General features: G+C 36.1%; 11 protein-coding genes across 11 annotated transcripts; 7 read left to right on the top strand and 4 right to left on the bottom strand.

The window, feature by feature from the left end:
- Positions 1 to 18: 18 nt before the first annotated feature.
- On the top strand, positions 19 to 537 carry B0P05DRAFT_587434 (uncharacterized protein; the record flags this gene model as incomplete). The annotated part of the gene is made up of 2 exons (XM_051582589.1): positions 19 to 24; positions 76 to 537. The coding sequence occupies 2 exons, from the start codon at positions 19 to 21 to the stop codon at positions 535 to 537; spliced, it is 468 nt and encodes a 155-aa protein (XP_051434627.1).
- A 34-nt stretch (positions 538 to 571) lies between these two features.
- B0P05DRAFT_542923 (uncharacterized protein) lies at positions 572 to 1,476 on the bottom strand. Its single transcript, XM_051578370.1, has 2 exons — positions 1,370 to 1,476; positions 572 to 1,305 (listed from the first exon to the last, which is right to left on the bottom strand). The coding sequence occupies exons 1-2, from the start codon at positions 1,428 to 1,430 to the stop codon at positions 632 to 634; spliced, it is 735 nt and encodes a 244-aa protein (XP_051434626.1). The 5' UTR covers positions 1,431 to 1,476; the 3' UTR covers positions 572 to 631.
- A 382-nt stretch (positions 1,477 to 1,858) lies between these two features.
- Positions 1,859 to 3,227, top strand: B0P05DRAFT_542921 (uncharacterized protein). The gene has a single exon (XM_051578369.1). It carries the CDS (start codon positions 1,965 to 1,967, stop codon positions 3,219 to 3,221), a length of 1,257 nt encoding a protein of 418 aa, XP_051434625.1. The 5' UTR covers positions 1,859 to 1,964; the 3' UTR covers positions 3,222 to 3,227.
- Positions 3,228 to 3,942, bottom strand: B0P05DRAFT_542920 (DnaJ domain-containing protein; the record flags this gene model as incomplete). The annotated part of the gene is made up of 1 exon (XM_051578368.1): positions 3,228 to 3,942. Exon 1 carries the CDS (start codon positions 3,882 to 3,884, stop codon positions 3,231 to 3,233), a length of 654 nt encoding a protein of 217 aa, XP_051434624.1. The 5' UTR covers positions 3,885 to 3,942.
- Positions 3,943 to 4,920: 978 nt separating this feature from the next.
- B0P05DRAFT_637697 (kinase-like domain-containing protein) lies at positions 4,921 to 6,411 on the top strand. Its single transcript, XM_051583661.1, has 6 exons — positions 4,921 to 5,162; positions 5,224 to 5,321; positions 5,376 to 5,619; positions 5,666 to 5,742; positions 5,788 to 6,058; positions 6,104 to 6,411. The coding sequence occupies exons 1-6, from the start codon at positions 4,961 to 4,963 to the stop codon at positions 6,304 to 6,306; spliced, it is 1,095 nt and encodes a 364-aa protein (XP_051434623.1). The 5' UTR covers positions 4,921 to 4,960; the 3' UTR covers positions 6,307 to 6,411.
- On the bottom strand, positions 6,319 to 7,176 carry B0P05DRAFT_542911 (glycolipid transfer protein domain-containing protein). The gene is made up of 4 exons (XM_051578367.1): positions 7,012 to 7,176; positions 6,784 to 6,961; positions 6,605 to 6,740; positions 6,319 to 6,557 (listed from the first exon to the last, which is right to left on the bottom strand). The coding sequence occupies exons 1-4, from the start codon at positions 7,133 to 7,135 to the stop codon at positions 6,393 to 6,395; spliced, it is 603 nt and encodes a 200-aa protein (XP_051434622.1). The 5' UTR covers positions 7,136 to 7,176; the 3' UTR covers positions 6,319 to 6,392.
- A 1,919-nt stretch (positions 7,177 to 9,095) lies between these two features.
- On the top strand, positions 9,096 to 10,370 carry B0P05DRAFT_542903 (nucleophile aminohydrolase). Its single transcript, XM_051578366.1, has 8 exons — positions 9,096 to 9,134; positions 9,186 to 9,209; positions 9,230 to 9,331; positions 9,376 to 9,479; positions 9,529 to 9,617; positions 9,662 to 9,732; positions 9,790 to 9,919; positions 9,973 to 10,370. The coding sequence occupies exons 1-8, from the start codon at positions 9,132 to 9,134 to the stop codon at positions 10,242 to 10,244; spliced, it is 795 nt and encodes a 264-aa protein (XP_051434621.1). The 5' UTR covers positions 9,096 to 9,131; the 3' UTR covers positions 10,245 to 10,370.
- Positions 10,371 to 10,522: 152 nt separating this feature from the next.
- B0P05DRAFT_542898 (uncharacterized protein) lies at positions 10,523 to 11,275 on the top strand. The gene is made up of 3 exons (XM_051578365.1): positions 10,523 to 10,546; positions 10,600 to 10,778; positions 10,822 to 11,275. Exons 1-3 carry the CDS (start codon positions 10,544 to 10,546, stop codon positions 10,964 to 10,966), a joined length of 327 nt encoding a protein of 108 aa, XP_051434620.1. The 5' UTR covers positions 10,523 to 10,543; the 3' UTR covers positions 10,967 to 11,275.
- A 444-nt stretch (positions 11,276 to 11,719) lies between these two features.
- Positions 11,720 to 13,062, top strand: B0P05DRAFT_571862 (DNA-binding protein; the record flags this gene model as incomplete). Its single annotated transcript, XM_051581406.1, has 4 exons — positions 11,720 to 11,831; positions 11,883 to 12,008; positions 12,078 to 12,189; positions 12,264 to 13,062. 4 exons carry the CDS (start codon positions 11,720 to 11,722, stop codon positions 13,060 to 13,062), a joined length of 1,149 nt encoding a protein of 382 aa, XP_051434619.1.
- A 5-nt stretch (positions 13,063 to 13,067) lies between these two features.
- On the bottom strand, positions 13,068 to 14,259 carry B0P05DRAFT_542894 (uncharacterized protein). Its single transcript, XM_051578364.1, has 6 exons — positions 14,132 to 14,259; positions 13,991 to 14,054; positions 13,781 to 13,945; positions 13,289 to 13,738; positions 13,168 to 13,237; positions 13,068 to 13,118 (listed from the first exon to the last, which is right to left on the bottom strand). Exons 1-6 carry the CDS (start codon positions 14,210 to 14,212, stop codon positions 13,079 to 13,081), a joined length of 870 nt encoding a protein of 289 aa, XP_051434618.1. The 5' UTR covers positions 14,213 to 14,259; the 3' UTR covers positions 13,068 to 13,078.
- B0P05DRAFT_542890 (uncharacterized protein) lies at positions 14,260 to 15,120 on the top strand. Its single transcript, XM_051578363.1, has one exon. It carries the CDS (start codon positions 14,498 to 14,500, stop codon positions 14,993 to 14,995), a length of 498 nt encoding a protein of 165 aa, XP_051434617.1. The 5' UTR covers positions 14,260 to 14,497; the 3' UTR covers positions 14,996 to 15,120.
- Positions 15,121 to 16,171: the final 1,051 nt, after the last annotated feature.

The raw sequence follows: 16,171 nt of genomic DNA, 5'->3' as shown, positions 1-16,171 counted from the left end.
CCTCACATTCCTTTAAATATGAAGGTAAGAGACAAGCAATAATCAACCAAAGTACTTACTTTAGACATCTCTTAGCTTGCCCTGATTTTTGCTACTTTATTTGCTGTTTTATCCCTTGTTCTTGCAGAAGACGGTATTCATTACTTTTCTTCTCCTGGCGTCAATGCAGAATATACCACCAGTGACTCCATCACTTTTACAACCAATGATATCAGCAATGACGATGATGAGACCATCATTGCCAAGCTTTATAATGCCGCTGATAATACTGAAATTAAACAAATTGGATCCTACACTGGTGCTGTCATTGTTCGTGCTAGTGACAAAGATGATTTTAGCTTTAATTGGGTTGTTGATGTTCCTCCTGGTACCTATTATGTTCGTCTTTATGAGCAGGATGCTGATGGTGGCATTGATGACGATGATGAAGAAGACAATGAAGTTCGTAGCTTTGATTTTGCTATTAGAGAGCCTAGTCCTTTCAAGAGAAAAAGAGGTGCATTAAGAAGAAGAGCATTAATGAGAAATATGCATTGATCTTGTACAACAACAACAACAACAACAACAACAATAACAAAAAGAAAGCATTTAATATATTTATTTTGAATAAACTATGTTTGTGTTTAACTCGCTAATATCGTTTTGCTTTTATGGCTAAATATAATGTAATAAAAAGTGTGAGTGTGTATGTCCAAAAGACGAAGTTGGATTGCCTTGAGGCAAAAGAAGTTGGGTTTTTTGAATGTGCTACTTGGAAAGCACCTAATTTGCCTACGATTCCCAAATCACTGCCTGATGGGATATCAAGTCGTGGTTTGACTACTTTTTTAGGCACTTTGGATGGTAAGGCTGATTGCTGACGTTCAAGTTTAGATGGACGAGCTGGTAGTGCTGGTAAGCCGCCTCCTATATCTACTTTAGGCTGCTCTGCTTCACTGGCAATAGCAGTGGTAGCATCAATCATTTGACCGGTAGTAGTAACAAGTCCATTTGAAGCAGTGATGGCTATATCAGTGGTAACTGCTGCTGCTGCTGTCATTGCTGTTTGTCCTAATTCTGTGGGCATTGATTTTGGTGCTGTTGGCGCCAATGTTCTTTCACCCATAGGTGGTGATGTTCTTATATCTTCTTCCTCAAATGGATTTAGTGGTAATGGATTGAGATCATATTGTGCTTGGTCTTGTCTCCATGGCTGGTCTATAGGTGCTCTTTGATCTTGTTGTCGCAAAGGTTTATTTTGGCCTTGTTGTGGTGGTGATGCAGCATCATCTTGATAAGGCCATTCTTGTAAAAAAGGCTTTTCTTCTTGAAATTTATTTGTATCTATCAGATTCAATTCATTATAAAAACAATGACAGTTGCAAATTACCTTTTTTGTTTATTGGTACGTCAGGCTCTTGCCATTCAGTATAATCTTGATAGAGATCCATAATGTAATGAAATAAGAAGAGAGAAAAGGAAGGCTTCTGTTTATAATGCAAGAGATAAAAAAAAAGTCTCCGAACAAGAATACACTTGTTTGTTGTTGTGTCTACACATGTATTTTTTGTTTGTTCTTTTAGTGAATAAAGTCAAGGCTTTGCATTGAGTCTTCTTTATCACGTGATATTTCTGTTGGACTTGTTTGTCGATCCGTTTAAAGGCTACTAAAACTCTTTAGGCTTACTCTATCATGACATCACTCTTTATGAATGACAAAATAATAACATGTCAATCATAAATCTCGAAGCAAGAGCGAGAAAAAGAAAGGCAAAAAGCCTTTGCAAGTAAACATGTATTAATAAAGGCAATGTATCAGTTTTCATATGAATTAAAAAGCCACTTTGATTGGGCTACAATAAGCTCTGCCAAACCTTATTCAGAAACAAGAGGAGCATGAATACTGTCGGCTGATAATACAATCCTACGTAAAGCGCCCTTTTTTTTCGTTTTGTTTTTTCTTTTTCTTCTTTACAATCTCGACCATGAAACAAAAAATTGTTCAAGAACAATTAAATTCAAATATAACGAATCCTTCTGCACCCCACGACCAAGACCTGCTTTCGCTAGACAATGAAGACTGGTCTACTTCTGATTTTATATCAGAAAATGACTTTGACATGATTGAAATGCTCTCTGTGGCTCTCGACCAAATCACCAACCAAATTGAAGAAAAACAGCGTGAGTTTATCAGCAAATCTAGCCAGTGGACAAACAAGACACGCGACTCAATCAAGACGCAGACAAAGAAACTCGAGGATCAAAGATCACGTATTCAAGAACGCCTAGTACAACAATACCACAAGATTGATAAGCGTATGAATCGTGATGCAAAGACAGTCCAGTTGCGAGACAAGATATCGTTTGTGGTGGGGGTCGGAAATGCCTGTGTTGCACCCGCATTGGCACTACGTTATCCGAGTCTGATACCCTCTTATTACAGTGTCGAATTGATCATCTTGTTGGTATTGCGAACTGTTATTTATCGCTCTAAAAGATGGCACTACTTTATTTTTGATCTGTGCTATTTTGTGAATGCCATGACCATGCTGTTCTTGTGGTTGTATCCTAATTCGCTCGGTTTGTTTTATGCTTCTTATTTCCTTACTAATGGGCCTGTGGCATGGGCTATCATCACATGGAGAAATTCACTTGTCTTTCACTCATTGGATAAGGTCACATCTGTCTTCATTCACATATTCCCTCCTTTGGTTATGTACTGTATACGCTGGATGCCTGAATTACAGCGCGATATGTATTGTGATAATCAACCATTTGTGATTGCTTATCGTGCTACTCGATACCCAGCACTCAGTACACCTTCTATGCCTAGTCTATATGATGTAATGGTGTATTCGACAGTTGCTTACATTATCTGGCAATCTCTTTATTATTTATTCATCATGGTCAGAAGAAAGGACAAGGTTGAGTCTGGACTCAGACTGACTTCGTACTCATGGTTATTAGATGACTCACATGGCAGAAAGGGGTTTATTCAGAAAGCAGCCTTTATTTTTGGTCCCAAGTGGAAATTGGAAATGTTCATGCTACTACAACTTGTATACAATGTGGTGACTTCTTTGCCTACCTACTTTTTGTATCGTTATTTCTGGTTGCACACCATATTTTTAGTAGCCATGTCTGCTGTGAGTGTATGGAATGGTGCAAACTATTATATTGAAGTGTTTTCAAGAAGATACATTTCAGAAATAGAAAAAATTAAAGAAAAGCAAAAACAATAAAAAACATGTTTATTCTTCGTTTTCTCGAAACAGTTTCATTCGACTCTCAATGACTCTTTTAACACCTCTATCATTTCCAAACAACCGAGCTTCTTCTCTTGCTCTTCTTAGATCGTTGCTGCTTTTAAAGTGGTGTCGATCAGCTGCGCTCAAAAGGGAAGCATGTGAAGCTTGGAAATAAAAAATATTGGCTGTAGCAATCGTCAAGACAATGCCAGCTAAAATCGACATAAATGTTGCATTGTTTGTGTACCGAGGTTCATGATGAGAAGAAGGGGGCCCCTCTGCCCAGTGTGCATTGGTGTAAGAGGGTGGTCTGTGGCCGGGTGGTGGAACATTTGTACCCTGTGAATGTCCCCATCCGTATCCCGACTTGATGTAATATGATCTTTTGTTTGGATCGACAAGCAATTCATAGGCTTGTACGAGTTCTTGAAATTTAGCCAGGTCTCCAGTTGATTTCTTATCAGGGTGCAGTGTTTTAGCTAGTTCCTTGTATTTTGATTTTATTTCTGCTGTACTGGCAGACTGACTCAATGATAGTACTTCGAAAGGTGTTTTTTGTCTTATCGTACTATAGAGTCGAATAGTACACAAACGTCCTTTGGTAGTTAACATATAAAGGAAAACAAAAAAAAGAGAGAAAAAAAAGCTTTGTTTCATTGCGTTTATGCTACCTGCATATTAAGAATTACCCACCAAAAAAACAGCAGTCATTCAATGGTTACTGGGTTTTGAATCGATAGTTAGTGCCATACGGACTGATCAAAGATTGAAAGTTATGTACACTTTATTAAGCAAGAATTAAATGCTAAAAATTAAGCAGAGTATGAGATACATAAACAATATTTATATTGTTACTTAAAGGGCTCTTGGATTAGGACACCTTCGAATGACAAAAAACTGTGCTAATTTTTGTTTCGGTCTAGTGTATAAGGGATACTCACTCGTACATACCAATAGTTTCAAAATTTTATTTTTCTCGATGTCTCATTTAGCCGTCCAATTCTTTAAGGATATCAGATGGGATTTCTCTTATTGCTGAGCACTATGCCATATAATGAGGGAACTCTCATCCCTTTAAACTCTGTTAACAAAGACACCCATTCTTATCTAAGATTTGATATGAAAGAATTCCGAGAGATAGAGAGTAAAAACTTAGAAAGGTACAAACATCGTTATTTTGGGCTGCATAAGTAATACCAAGACCATAGATCTATCAGTACAATGCATAAAAAAAAGTTGTCAACATAAATAAATAGAACAACATCAGCATAGACCACATATTTGTATTCTTCTCGAAGCTATTGAATACAATAAACAGATAGCAAATAAGAGGCTAATATATAATAGCAGACAATCGTCACGACAAGCGATTGCCTTACTTGTTTTTCTTCGATCTAATTGACAGGTCTTTGATTCAAAAAGACTCAAGACACATTAACACCCCGCTTATCAAGGCTGTGTTTCGCAAAAATTGTGCTGTACATGAGCAATGTTTCTTTATAGAAAAGGGGGTATTCCAAGTGTCTCTTGGTTTCTCAAGTCCGAGTATCATGAGCTGTGTAACAGTTTGAAGAGCATGACTTCAATCTACGAGTGTGCGCTCACATGTGACTGGGCGTGAACCCGAGTTATTCTGATTGGATCCTGATTTGGCTATGTTCTCTTTTTTTTAAGAAAAAAAAAGCCAATTTTTCCCCTCTCTCTTTTTTTTATAATTTTTTTTTGATTTTCATATGCCACCCAATACTTCTATTCGGTCCACTCACGAAGACTTAGTGGAAGAATCTTTAATTAAATCTACACCTTATTTTGATATTGAAGTATCTAGTTCTGCTCTTTTCGAAGGTGCCTTTAAAGTAGTTCAAAAAGTATTTCCCAACTGGAAATATCAAGACATCAAATTCGTACAGTGTAAAGATGGTATCACGAATCAATGTAAGTCTATTTTTTTTTGAATATCATGGCTTGTTAACAATATATATATATATATATAAAGTGGTCAGAGTGACTTATGAACCCACTGATTTCTCTTTACTTGTACGTGCTTATGGTAAAGGATCGGAATTGATTATTGATCGCAAACAAGAAGTAGTTGTAAGTCAATAATAAAAAGAGATAGATAGCTGGTGTAACCAATATTGATAATAGAATATCATTACTTTATCTGCTCAAGGCATGTGTCCTCCGCTCTACGCCAGATTCAAAAATGGCTTAGTCTATGGATTCATTAAAGGCAAAGTATCTACAGTGGAAGAATTAGGACAAGAAAGAACTGCAGAATGGATTGCCAAGAAATTAGCTCGCTGGCATCAAGTGAACTTACCTCAAGACTTTAAGTCCAATACTAAGAAACAAACATTATGGTCCACCATGTTTAAATGGTTAGAACAAGGCAAGTATGAGTGATAAACAAGGCTAGATTTATTGATACATCATAGTGCCTGAAAAGTATGAAAATCCCCAGATACAGTCTACATTTGAAGCACAGTTTAATATCAAAGAGATCAGATCTGAGGTAAGGACATGGCTCGTAAATTAGAAGAACTAAAGTATGATATAGTTGGAAATGTTGATTCAAAAGCTTAATCAAGTCAATTCACCCATTGTGTTTTCTCATAATGATTTGTTGTATGGCAACATTATTTATGATGAAGAAAAGCAAGAAGCGAATTTCATTGATTATGAGTACGGCTGTTATGCTTTTAGAGGATTTGATATCGGTAACCACTTTAACGAGTTTGCTGGTTTTGAGTGTGAATACTGGAGATACCCAACAAAAGAGTTTCAAATGAAATGGTACGACTGGTACTTGACTGAATTCAACAAAGGAGGTAAGAAGCACAACACATTGTAACAAGAAAATTAATGTTTCATAGTTCGACCTTCGGAACAAGACAAGGAACAACTATTTAAGGAAGTAAATGGCTTTTCTCTTGCTTCTCATTTCTACTGGGGATTATGGGCTATGATCCAAGCCAAGATTTCTGATATAGATTTCAATTATATGGATTATGCTGTGCTTCGTTTCAATGAATACCATAAGCGTAAACAACAAGTTTTGACCAGTTTAGAACAATAATGTACACATCTCTTTTTTTTTTTCATCTTATGCATCATACCAGTCTTTCTCTTTTTTTTTTTATTCTTATTAATAAACTACACTATTTAATGGTTCGAATATTCAGGATGTTTTTCAAAATCCTTATTGAGTATATCGAGTAATTTAATTAAAGAAAGTAACCAGTTTCGCATCATTAAAGTAGATTCAGGTGTTTGAACACCAATTCGTTCATAAAAGTCTCTTCTCCAAGGACAAGCATTCATGGCAAGCTAGCAATGACGGTTAATCTATCTATTTCGCACAGCAGTATGTTTACATTAAAAATAGGTCGAACAATAAAACTATGGTAAGGTCGAAGAACACTATCATATGCTAAAGAGAAGGATACAGTGAGTTCATCTTCTGGGTGATCAAGACTATGTAAAAGTGATTTTGCAGTGAATTCGAGTCCTCTTTCGACAAATTTAGTATGAGTGCGAATATAAGATTACGTACCTCTTGAGCCATAAGACTGCTTCGGTTGCTACACGTCGTTTCAAGTAAGCCTCTTTGGCCATTAAATTCTCTAGTGTGTTGTATTCAGTAGGATTTTCTTGAAACTTTGATTCAATCTTGATAACATTATTTCTCATATCATTCTGAACTACACTGAAAGCAGAACTTCCAAACAAGTCTATCAAGTTTCATTGTTCAATACAGAACATGCGTTTGGTGCATACTTGCCAAACATATCAATCATGCTCTTTGTTGCTTCTAAGAACTGAGCTGTATCAATGCCTTCAGGACTAACTTGAACGTCTTCATAAGAGCGTGTGATAACTTTTTGAAAAGCAGGTACTTCTGTCATACGAGAGTAATAAAAAGGAAAAGAAAAAATTTCAGGTTCATATTCTTTTCTTGGTGGAATTGACAACCAATGATGCAATACAATGAAATAACGAAGGTTATTGGTAATAGAATAGAAAAAAGTTTTCGATACAATAAGGGTTCATTATCTGCTTTTCTTTTTTTGAAGAAAACAATGACGCTAGCTTCTGTAATCGATAAAGAGACTAAAATCACATGTATGAACAGTTGGAGTCATTTTATGCGCTGAATACAATTCAACATATTATGTAATGTTCAATAGAATAACTCAACAGAAAAAATCGAGTCACAAAATTGGAGATGGGATGAGATCCTAATAAAGAAATCTTACCTAATTATTCCTTAATTGCATCGCAATTGGCTATTCTCCTCTTCTTTCAGAAGGACAGATGCTTGAGTTTTGAATTCTTCAGTTTCGTTACTAGCTCGTCTATATGACCACTCTTCAATTCAAGATTAATCGAATTTATTTCTACAATCAACTATTCATAGAATCAGACTTGAGTAGGGCGTTAAATCTTCCTTTAGGCTGCTAACTTCATGTTTTACTTGGGCCTGATTGAGGAGTTTTTTTTTTTTTTTTTTTTTTTTTGCAAAGGAAAGGTTTCTTTCCCTGAGGATTTTGGCAATGGAGTCAAAATGATCATTAACATAATCCTTTCATAAGTCAATTATTAACCTGCTGTCATTGATTTCCATGAAGTTCCTCATCACATTAGTTTCCAGACCAGCAAAAGATACAGGGTTTGTCATGATTCCATTAGGAAGATTCGTCCTACTTGTAAAGTCATTTTTGACTTTCAGAAGGTCAGTGTCAAGTTATTTTTGCTGTCTTCATCTTGTTCAAAATCTTAGTAGGGATATGATTATGCATTGACTTGTCCAAGGACATAAGATAGGCAGGATCTTTGTTATGCTGTCGCTTGTTTCTCTTTGCAAAGCCTAATTGTGATGATTCCTTATTGAACTTTCGCTTATTCAAACGTATAGGTACCGGTGTTTGTTTGTCTTCCATAACGAAGCATTTTTGCTTTTTCTTCTTTGAGCCATGCTTTCTATACTTTCAAAGTTAATTTTATTCAACGTAGATGTGTCTCTTTACTCTTTGTTATAGAAAATCAAGTGAAAAGGTTAAAAAAATGACAACACTGATGAAAAAAAAAAAAACATAGCTGCTAAATGTCATTAGGGTTTGACTCCGTACTGTAAGATCAGGTGATGAGAAATGAAACATTAAAGACTGTCGTGATGACAGATCATTATTTCTGTATAGCATATACTCTTTACTGAATTAATTTAGATTATTATCATATTTAATCTATTGTTTAATCAAAGATTACTCTAAATCTAATTTATCACTTTTTAATACTATAATGGTCAAGCTTGAAAGACTTGCAAGCAAACAATAATAGATATCACTAAAGAAGTATCCTGAATATCAATTGAGTCAGCAACAATCTTTTGCATGATCGCATAATGACATGGTTTTTGAAATAGGTGCAGTGCCTCAACAAAGGAGTTTGATCAGGAAAAAGGTTGTCTGAGAGGCTACAGTTTTTCTTGTTCCATTCGGAGTGCTTTAAAGGCTCCTTTTGTATCCGTTTTCTAAGATCTTTTTTAGTCACAAAGCTTTTCTTAACAAAAGACATTAGGGTAGGAAGGTGTAACGGTATGAATGTGCTCGGAAGTAATGAATTGGCTTGACGTTCTGTTACTGAGATATAGACAGTAAATAGAGTGAAAAGCTTTTTTGACAGTATTCTGATAGGTGCATGATTGCTTAGTAATTGGAGTTTCGATATTCGATATGCTGTTGAGTTTAAAATTAAATCACAGAAGCTAACGTCATTGATTTTTTTTTGTAGTAAGGTGCGCCGCGCGTTCACTAACAGAATAATTCGTAATAGGACGCGAATATTTCTTTTTGCAGGATAACCATCTTTTTTTTTTTAATATAAACTACAGGAAGAGAGAATATGGTACAACTTGATATGTCTGACTGACAGGCACTAATATCTTTTTCTGTTTAGTTTAGAAACCAATACGATAACGATGTCTCAACTTGGTCCCTCAGGGCCGTATTCACCAAGTTGAATATGCTGTTGAAGCAGTAAAGCAAGGTTCTGCTGCTATTGGTCTAAGAAGCAAGAATTTTGCTATCTTACTTGCCTTGAAGGTAACGAAACAATCCATAATCCATGCTGATGTCATCTATATTAGCGTTCTTCTGGTGAACTTGCTTCTTACCAGAAAAAGTTGATCAAGATTGATGAACATATGGGTATTGGTATTGCTGGTTTGACTTCTGATGCTCGTGTTTTGAGGTAAAATAACACATGCAAACAACCTTGTACTCATTCATGATCTGGTTAGTAACTTTATGCGTGCAGAAGCCATGAAGTCAAAAATGTTGTATGATAGACCATTGCCTACTCAAAGAATTGTGAATGCTATTGCTGACAGTAAGCTCAACAGTAGGTCTGAATATGTATTGACATTGATATAGAGGCACAAGTCAACACTCAACAATATGGTCGTAGACCTTATGGTGTTGGTCTTTTGGTCATTGGTCATGATGTAAGCACTTCATGTCACTATACAAAAAAAAAAAAAACCAACTAACTATGTCTACAGGAAACGGGTCCTCATCTTTTTGAATGTTCACCTGCTGGTACTAGTTTTGAATACTATGCCATGTCAATTGGTGCTCGATCTCAATCTGCCAAGACATATCTTGAAAGATACCACGAAGAATTTGCAGATGGTAAGAAAACAAGAGAAGAGTGGATAATTAAACACACACACATATATGTATAGCTTCATTGGAAGAACTCGTTCGTCATGGTCTTCAAGCTCTTCGCGATACATTACAACAAGACAAAGACCTTAATATTCATAACACATCTCTTGGTATTGTAGGAGAAAACCATCCATTTGAAATTGTTGAAGGTGAAGCATTACAAACGTATTTGAACTTGTTGGGTGAAGAAACAGGCAGAACAAGACCATCAGGATCTGGTGCTGCTAACACAACTACAGAGGAACCTGCTGCTAATACTGCTGCAGAACCAATGGAAACTGACAACTAAAGTGTCTAAAATAAAGAGAAATATATACATTGTATGTTCATGGCAGAATACTGTTAGACCAAGCGAATCATCTGAAATAGAGACAAGACTTAGATATATGTATATAAAAAGGGCGATAGTATTTTATGAAGGGTAAAGCGAAAGGGGCTTTTTGATTCATCAAAAAAAAAAAGAGTCGCCATCAAAATGATTCGTGTAGAAAATTCGATCCAATCAAAATTGAGTATTTTAAAAAGATATAAATATCCACCTGGGGGCATGAAGCTCAAGACAGTTATCTTTTTTCTCATTCGTTAAAGATGGTGAGTACAGCTTTTTTTTCTTTGTGCCATGTATTCATGTATGTCTTTTCTAGTCTTCTGCTGTTGTTATGGGTTTTGTTGTTGCCGGCGCAGCAACTGCTGGTCGTCTCGGCATTAGAGCATTTCAAGAATATCAAAAGTTACCAAAGAAACCAAGAATGTCCAAGTTTTATAAAGGCGGATTCGATGCCAAGATGAACAAGAGAGAGGCTGTTTTGATCCTCGGTCTTAGGTAAGAGTAGAAAGAGATAAATATGTGTACTTATTTGAATCAGAGAATCGCAAGCTACTAAGCAAAAAGTAAAAGAAGCACACAGACGTATTATGTTACTTAATCACCCTGACCGTGGAGGATCACCCTTTTTAGCTTTAAAGATCAACGAAGCAAAGGATTTTTTGGATAGCAAAGTGAAGAAATAAGATCAACTCAACTATACAGCCACACGAAATCAAAAAGAATTGTATGCTTTTCATCCTTGAACGAGTCCCCCTAAAGTAGAATAGATTAACAGTATAAACCATGTAGAATAAAAGCTTAGGTTGCTCATTTAACAAAAAAAAAGAAGAAAAGAAAGGACTGATATTTGATGTAGCCACTATTTGCATCAATCACAGTCTAGTATGGGTCGGTCATATTGTCGATCAAACATGTAGTGGTATGAATATAATGAGAAGATAGTATAGCGCAAACAAAAACAAGCAAGCAGCCCATTCCTTAATGATTGTTACATTCTCTGTTATTCTTCAAAACAAGAGTTGATTAAACTTGAGCTTTGATGAATGGATTCACACAACCATGCCAGTAGTATTAAGCCTATTGACACAAACACACCAATGTTTCCTAGTCTACCGAGATGCTTGGCTCTAGACGGAGGGAAGTACTCGTATCCATTTCAATATTTCACATAGACTGGTTCATATCTATTACGCTTCTATTTTCTGCTCTGCTTATAATTTAATGTAAATATCATGCTCTGCTCTGCTTAGAATATAATATTTTCTCCACAATAAACTGTACATACATACGATTCCAGTCATAAGAAAATATGCATGAAATCATACTACCAGAGGGAACCAAAAAAAAAAAAAAAGTGACTTGCAATTCTCTTTTTTTTATTATTTTTTTGCGTGTCGTACATTTGCCCTCTCCTTTTTTCATTTTTATTCTAAACGATGGCTGATACTAAACCCGTTGACACCAAGAAGCCTGCTGCTGAACCCGTCCTTGACGTCTCCAACAGTGACGTTCAAACCAAGTACAAGGACGCCGGTAAGATCGCCGATGGTAAGTACCTTAGAGTTGTCAAATAACGCGTATTAAGCCATTTTTATTTAGCTGTCCTCGAAAAGGTCATTAAGCTTTGTGTTGTTGATGCCAAGGTCATCGATATCTGTGTTGAAGGTGACAAGCTCATCAACGAAGCTACTAAGGCTATTTACAACAAGAAGAAGATCTCTAAGGGTAAGTGAGAAATAGCGATCTCAAATGAATGGAATTTTTGTGGCTGAGTTGAGTCCTTTTCTAATATAGGTGTTGGTTTCCCTACCACTATTTCCGTCAACAACTGTGTTGCTCACTTCTCTCCTATTCCCTCTGACCCTGAAGCCGCCACTGTTTTGAAGGAAGGTGATGTTGCCAAGATGTAAGTTATTAAATCAAAAGAGGGGAAGAAGAAATATTGATGTGTGTGTGTATGTGTGTGTGTGTGTGTTATAGTCAATTGGGCGCTCAATTCGATGGTTTCTGTTCTACCGTTGCCACCACTGTTGTCGTTGGTGCCAATGGTCCCATCACTGGTACCAAGGCCGATGTCATCAAGGCTGCTGAAACTGCTTTGGAAGCCACCATCCGTATGATCCGTCCTGGTAACAAGAACATGGACATCACCAAGACTGTCGACAAGATTGCTGAATCCTACAACGTCAAACCTGTTGAAGGTATGCTCTCTCACAACCAACTCAAGGACAAGACTGATGGTGAAAAGCAAATCATCCTCAACCCTACTGAAGCTCATCTCCGTGACTTCAAGCGTGTTGAATTTGCTGAAAACGAAGTCTATGCCATTGATATCTTGGTCTCTTCTGGTGAAGGTAAGGTGCGTCCTCTCAAGACCCGTACCACTATCTACAAGAAGACTGGCCTTCGTTACCAACTCAAGATGGCTGCTTCTCGTGCTGTCTTGTCTGAAATCCAAACCAAGGCTGGTGCTTTCCCCTTCAGTTTGCGTGATCTTGAAGATGAACGCAAGGCCCGTATGGGTATTGTTGAAGCTGCCAAGCACCAAACTGTCTTGCCTTACGACGTCATGTATGAACGTGATGATGCTGTTGTTGCTCAATACTTGGCTACCATCATGGTCACCAAGAACGGTAACACTTTGTTGACTCACCCCAAGTACTTGGAAGTTCAAACTGACAAGCAAGTCAAGGATGAAGAAATTGTCAAGCTTCTTGCCACTTCTTATGAACCCCCAAGAAGGAAAAGAAGGCTAAGAAATAAGCAATGTGTAAAATAAACATAAATCAATTCATTTATTCCTTGTAATATTTACGTGAAAAGTTGAGTAATGACCTATGAAAAAGAGTAAGCTTCTTGATGTGTGTAAGCCTCATTCACTTACATTTTGGATCCACCTTGATTGAATTTGGATAAAAAGGCTTCTTCTAAAGCAGACTGTGTGACTGAAGAGTCTAGTCAACAATTGTCAGTTCGATGCTGTTATGCCCATTCAATATTCTCACCTGATAAATCGCTAAAGGATGAACCAATAGAATGAATGACACTCTCATGATTGGATCCAGAAGCAGTGGAGGGCTGCGCTGTAGCAGGTGATGGTGGTGCACTGCTGTTACTGAACGAAGAATCTAGTTTCTTTAGATTTTGAATTGAGATAGACAACTGTTGTCGACTGTTGCTTAGGTCTGTTGGGTGATGTTTATGTGGTAAAAAAGCAGGTTCTTCTACTTGTAATTTCATTCTTTCAAAATGACTACTGAACACTTCTTCATCTTGCTTTTCTTCTTCCTCTGCCACTGGTTCTTCTTGCTCTTGACTCATGAAATTTCTTGCTGTAGCCGTGGATCCACTGCTTTTCAATGTTTCCTTTGATCTTTCTGGTATAGTACGAAATGAGACATTGGAGTCTATCATAGGTGATCTCTCTTCTTGTTGATTTGAATACCTTGTTGATACTGATACGATTTAATCCATGCTCTATAACAAATGTGTCTTACCTGGCCGAGATGGTCTTGGTGTAGGACTATTTCTGCTTATGCTATTTGCTGTAGTGTTTAATCTCAGTTGTTGATGAATCCCACGCAACTGTGTCTCATAGATAAAGGCTGCATGTCGAACAATATAAGAAGTAGGCACACCTAGTTGTTCTGCAATCTCATTCCCTACATCATGTCAGTTAGAACTTTTTTTCTAGTTTCTTATATTACAATCTGTATTCTTTTGGCTCATGTATTGCCATAGTTTATGCTCCATCTCATTTGTCCATACAATCTAATAAAAAAGGTTAGCAACCTAACGAGGCGCTGTTTCTTTTTTTTTTTTTTTTTTTTTTTTGTATATATACATACAGAAGGTGGCTCAACAAATCCTGGTGGGCGCTTATATGGAAGTCGAATAACAACATGAAAAGTATCTTTATCCAAGTCCATAATTTTTTATGCAGCAGGAAAAATTAAAATTAAAAAAAAAAAAAGGGAGAAATCACACGCTTACACTATCAAATACAACATCATAAAAGAATGTCTCCTGAACCAAAAAGACAATAAAGCCTCATATGGGCTGAAATATTAACAATAGAAAATGAGGAGGCTTTTTATTTTTTTATTTTCTATTCGGAAATAAACAGTGGCAAAATTGTAAAATCAACTGAAGGAAAGCCACATAAGAAGCCTTACATCATTCCATAAAGAGTAGTAAATGTTTGTGCGTTTCATATGAGGCTAAAAATAATTAAAATTTATGCATATCTTCGAGTTGCGTATATAAACAGTCCAAAAAATTCAATTCTTTTTATTTTATTCTTTACTCTTTCTAACATGTTCAACAAGTCTATTATCTTCTTCTTCTTCTTTGTCTTGACTTTTGTCAACGCCATTGTTATCAACCCCAAGATCACTTCACCTACTACTGGCACTAAATGGAGAGCTGGTGGCACTTTTACTGTCAAGTGGGAAACTACTTATTTCGATGGTTCTTCTAATGTCCCTATCCCTGATACTCAAAATGGTAGAATTATGTTGGGTTACCTTGAAAATAATGACCCTTATAATGAACACCTCAAGTGGACTTTGGCTACTAACTTTCCCTTAAATTCTGGTGCTCAACAAATCACTTTACCTTCTGACCTTTCCACCAGAACTTCTTACATTATTGTCCTCATGGGTGATTCCGGTAATGCTTCTAACAAATTCACTATTCAAGCTGCCAAGTAAAAGACCAACGAAACAGAATAACAGAAAAAAAAATTGTAAATTTTTGTATTATATCCCTTTCCTTTCATTCTGTATACATATTCCTTTTTTTTTCTATTAATAAAGCATTTTCTTATCCAAAATAACTTTGATTTCTAAAGAAGGGGCCTTTTTTTTTTTTTTTTTTGCTTAAAAAAGTCCTGAGTTGATGCGTATTTTCCCCTAAATAAATCCATGCAAAAGGTTTCATAAATCTGCAAAAGGTGATCGATATTAACATCATTACGTAAATACAATAAAAGAGAGAGAGGGAAGGAGGGTAAATGTAACGATACTCAATATGCAACACACTGAATGAGAATATTTTTTTTAGATATATATCCTTGAATAGGAAATCACACGGGGCCTAAGATTTGTTTGCTCTTTCCTTTAAAAATATGAACGTTCCAAGCAGGCTATATTCCGAAATGGAAAAACAGATATAAAAAGATCATTGTCGTTATTATGGTTGCTGTATTTGGAATATGCCTGGTCAGACTTCTAAACAGAAAGACATGCCAAATGTTTTAAGCAGGCATGGCAAATAATCACGCCACAGCTCTATGGTATTGTCTACGAAAAAGGAACTGAAAACTAGTGTGTTTCTCAACAATCAATAGAAAACTGTTTGTTTGTTAGACCACGCATAGAAAAAATACTTTTGTTTGTATGTTTCGGACCTATGAAGAGCCCGAATATGCTTATGGACTTACAATAGTCAAGCATAATACAGTTTGGGTTTTACCGATCGTGTTACCGGATCCAGGTACGATTATATCAACCGAGAGAAGCTTGCATAAACCATAAGATTCATTTCAAAAAAGCAGTACTATAATGCATGTCATTGATTAAACTTTTGACAAGTTTTGATATCATGCTAAATAAAAATGTAGCTAAAACTATCAAAATAAGCCTAAAAGAAGCTCAAAAAAAGAGTCTTTGACAGGTATAAAACTGTGAATGGATAGAGTTGAATGAGAAGATTTTGAATTCTGCATGCAAGTAGGCGAACACAACAATTCTGGCGTTCTTTGCATAAAAAAAAGTATCAGGAAATGTAAAGAAAAACAAAACTATACGCATAAATAAGTTTCAAAATATTCTCTTTCAATCAAAAACAAATAAAAAAGAATATAAAGTTTAAAAAAAGAAAATAGA

This window comes from Gilbertella persicaria, assembly GCF_025201335.1.
Source record: "Gilbertella persicaria strain CBS 190.32 chromosome Unknown B0P05scaffold_21, whole genome shotgun sequence".
Taxonomy (NCBI): Eukaryota; Fungi; Mucoromycota; class Mucoromycetes; order Mucorales; family Choanephoraceae; genus Gilbertella; species Gilbertella persicaria.
The sequence above is the reverse complement of the archived record's forward strand: the minus strand, read 5'-3'. Positions and strand labels throughout refer to the sequence as shown.

Excerpts from the sequence above, each read along its gene's own strand:
- B0P05DRAFT_542921 (XM_051578369.1), top strand. The coding sequence starts at position 1,965 with ATGAAACAAAAAATTGTTCAAGAACAATTAAATTCAAATATAACGAAT.
- B0P05DRAFT_637697 (XM_051583661.1), top strand. The coding sequence starts at position 4,961 with ATGCCACCCAATACTTCTATTCGGTCCACTCACGAAGACTTAGTGGAA. Across the intron at positions 5,163-5,223 it reads AGATGGTATCACGAATCAAT|TGGTCAGAGTGACTTATGAA; the intron begins GTAAGTCTATTT and ends ATATATATAAAG. Across the intron at positions 5,322-5,375 it reads ATCGCAAACAAGAAGTAGTT|AATATCATTACTTTATCTGC; the intron begins GTAAGTCAATAA and ends TATTGATAATAG.
- B0P05DRAFT_542894 (XM_051578364.1), bottom strand. The coding sequence starts at position 14,212 with ATGGACTTGGATAAAGATACTTTTCATGTTGTTATTCGACTTCCATAT. Across the intron at positions 13,739-13,780 it reads ACCAAGACCATCTCGGCCAG|TATCAACAAGGTATTCAAAT; the intron begins GTAAGACACATT and ends AAATCGTATCAG. Across the intron at positions 13,238-13,288 it reads ATCCTTTAGCGATTTATCAG|ACTCTTCAGTCACACAGTCT; the intron begins GTGAGAATATTG and ends ATTGTTGACTAG.
- B0P05DRAFT_542923 (XM_051578370.1), bottom strand. The coding sequence starts at position 1,430 with ATGGATCTCTATCAAGATTATACTGAATGGCAAGAGCCTGACGTACCA. Across the intron at positions 1,306-1,369 it reads CGTACCAATAAACAAAAAAG|AAGAAAAGCCTTTTTTACAA; the intron begins GTAATTTGCAAC and ends ATAAATTTCAAG.
- B0P05DRAFT_542890 (XM_051578363.1), top strand. The coding sequence starts at position 14,498 with ATGAGGCTAAAAATAATTAAAATTTATGCATATCTTCGAGTTGCGTAT.
- B0P05DRAFT_542903 (XM_051578366.1), top strand. Across the intron at positions 9,480-9,528 it reads TCTGATGCTCGTGTTTTGAG|TAACTTTATGCGTGCAGAAG; the intron begins GTAAAATAACAC and ends TGATCTGGTTAG. Across the intron at positions 9,920-9,972 it reads CCACGAAGAATTTGCAGATG|CTTCATTGGAAGAACTCGTT; the intron begins GTAAGAAAACAA and ends ATATATGTATAG.
- B0P05DRAFT_542898 (XM_051578365.1), top strand. Across the intron at positions 10,779-10,821 it reads GTTTTGATCCTCGGTCTTAG|AGAATCGCAAGCTACTAAGC; the intron begins GTAAGAGTAGAA and ends TATTTGAATCAG.
- B0P05DRAFT_542911 (XM_051578367.1), bottom strand. The coding sequence starts at position 7,135 with ATGACAGAAGTACCTGCTTTTCAAAAAGTTATCACACGCTCTTATGAA. Across the intron at positions 6,962-7,011 it reads GAGCATGATTGATATGTTTG|ACTTGTTTGGAAGTTCTGCT; the intron begins GCAAGTATGCAC and ends GAAACTTGATAG. Across the intron at positions 6,558-6,604 it reads TTGTTCGACCTATTTTTAAT|CTTGCCATGAATGCTTGTCC; the intron begins GTAAACATACTG and ends CGTCATTGCTAG.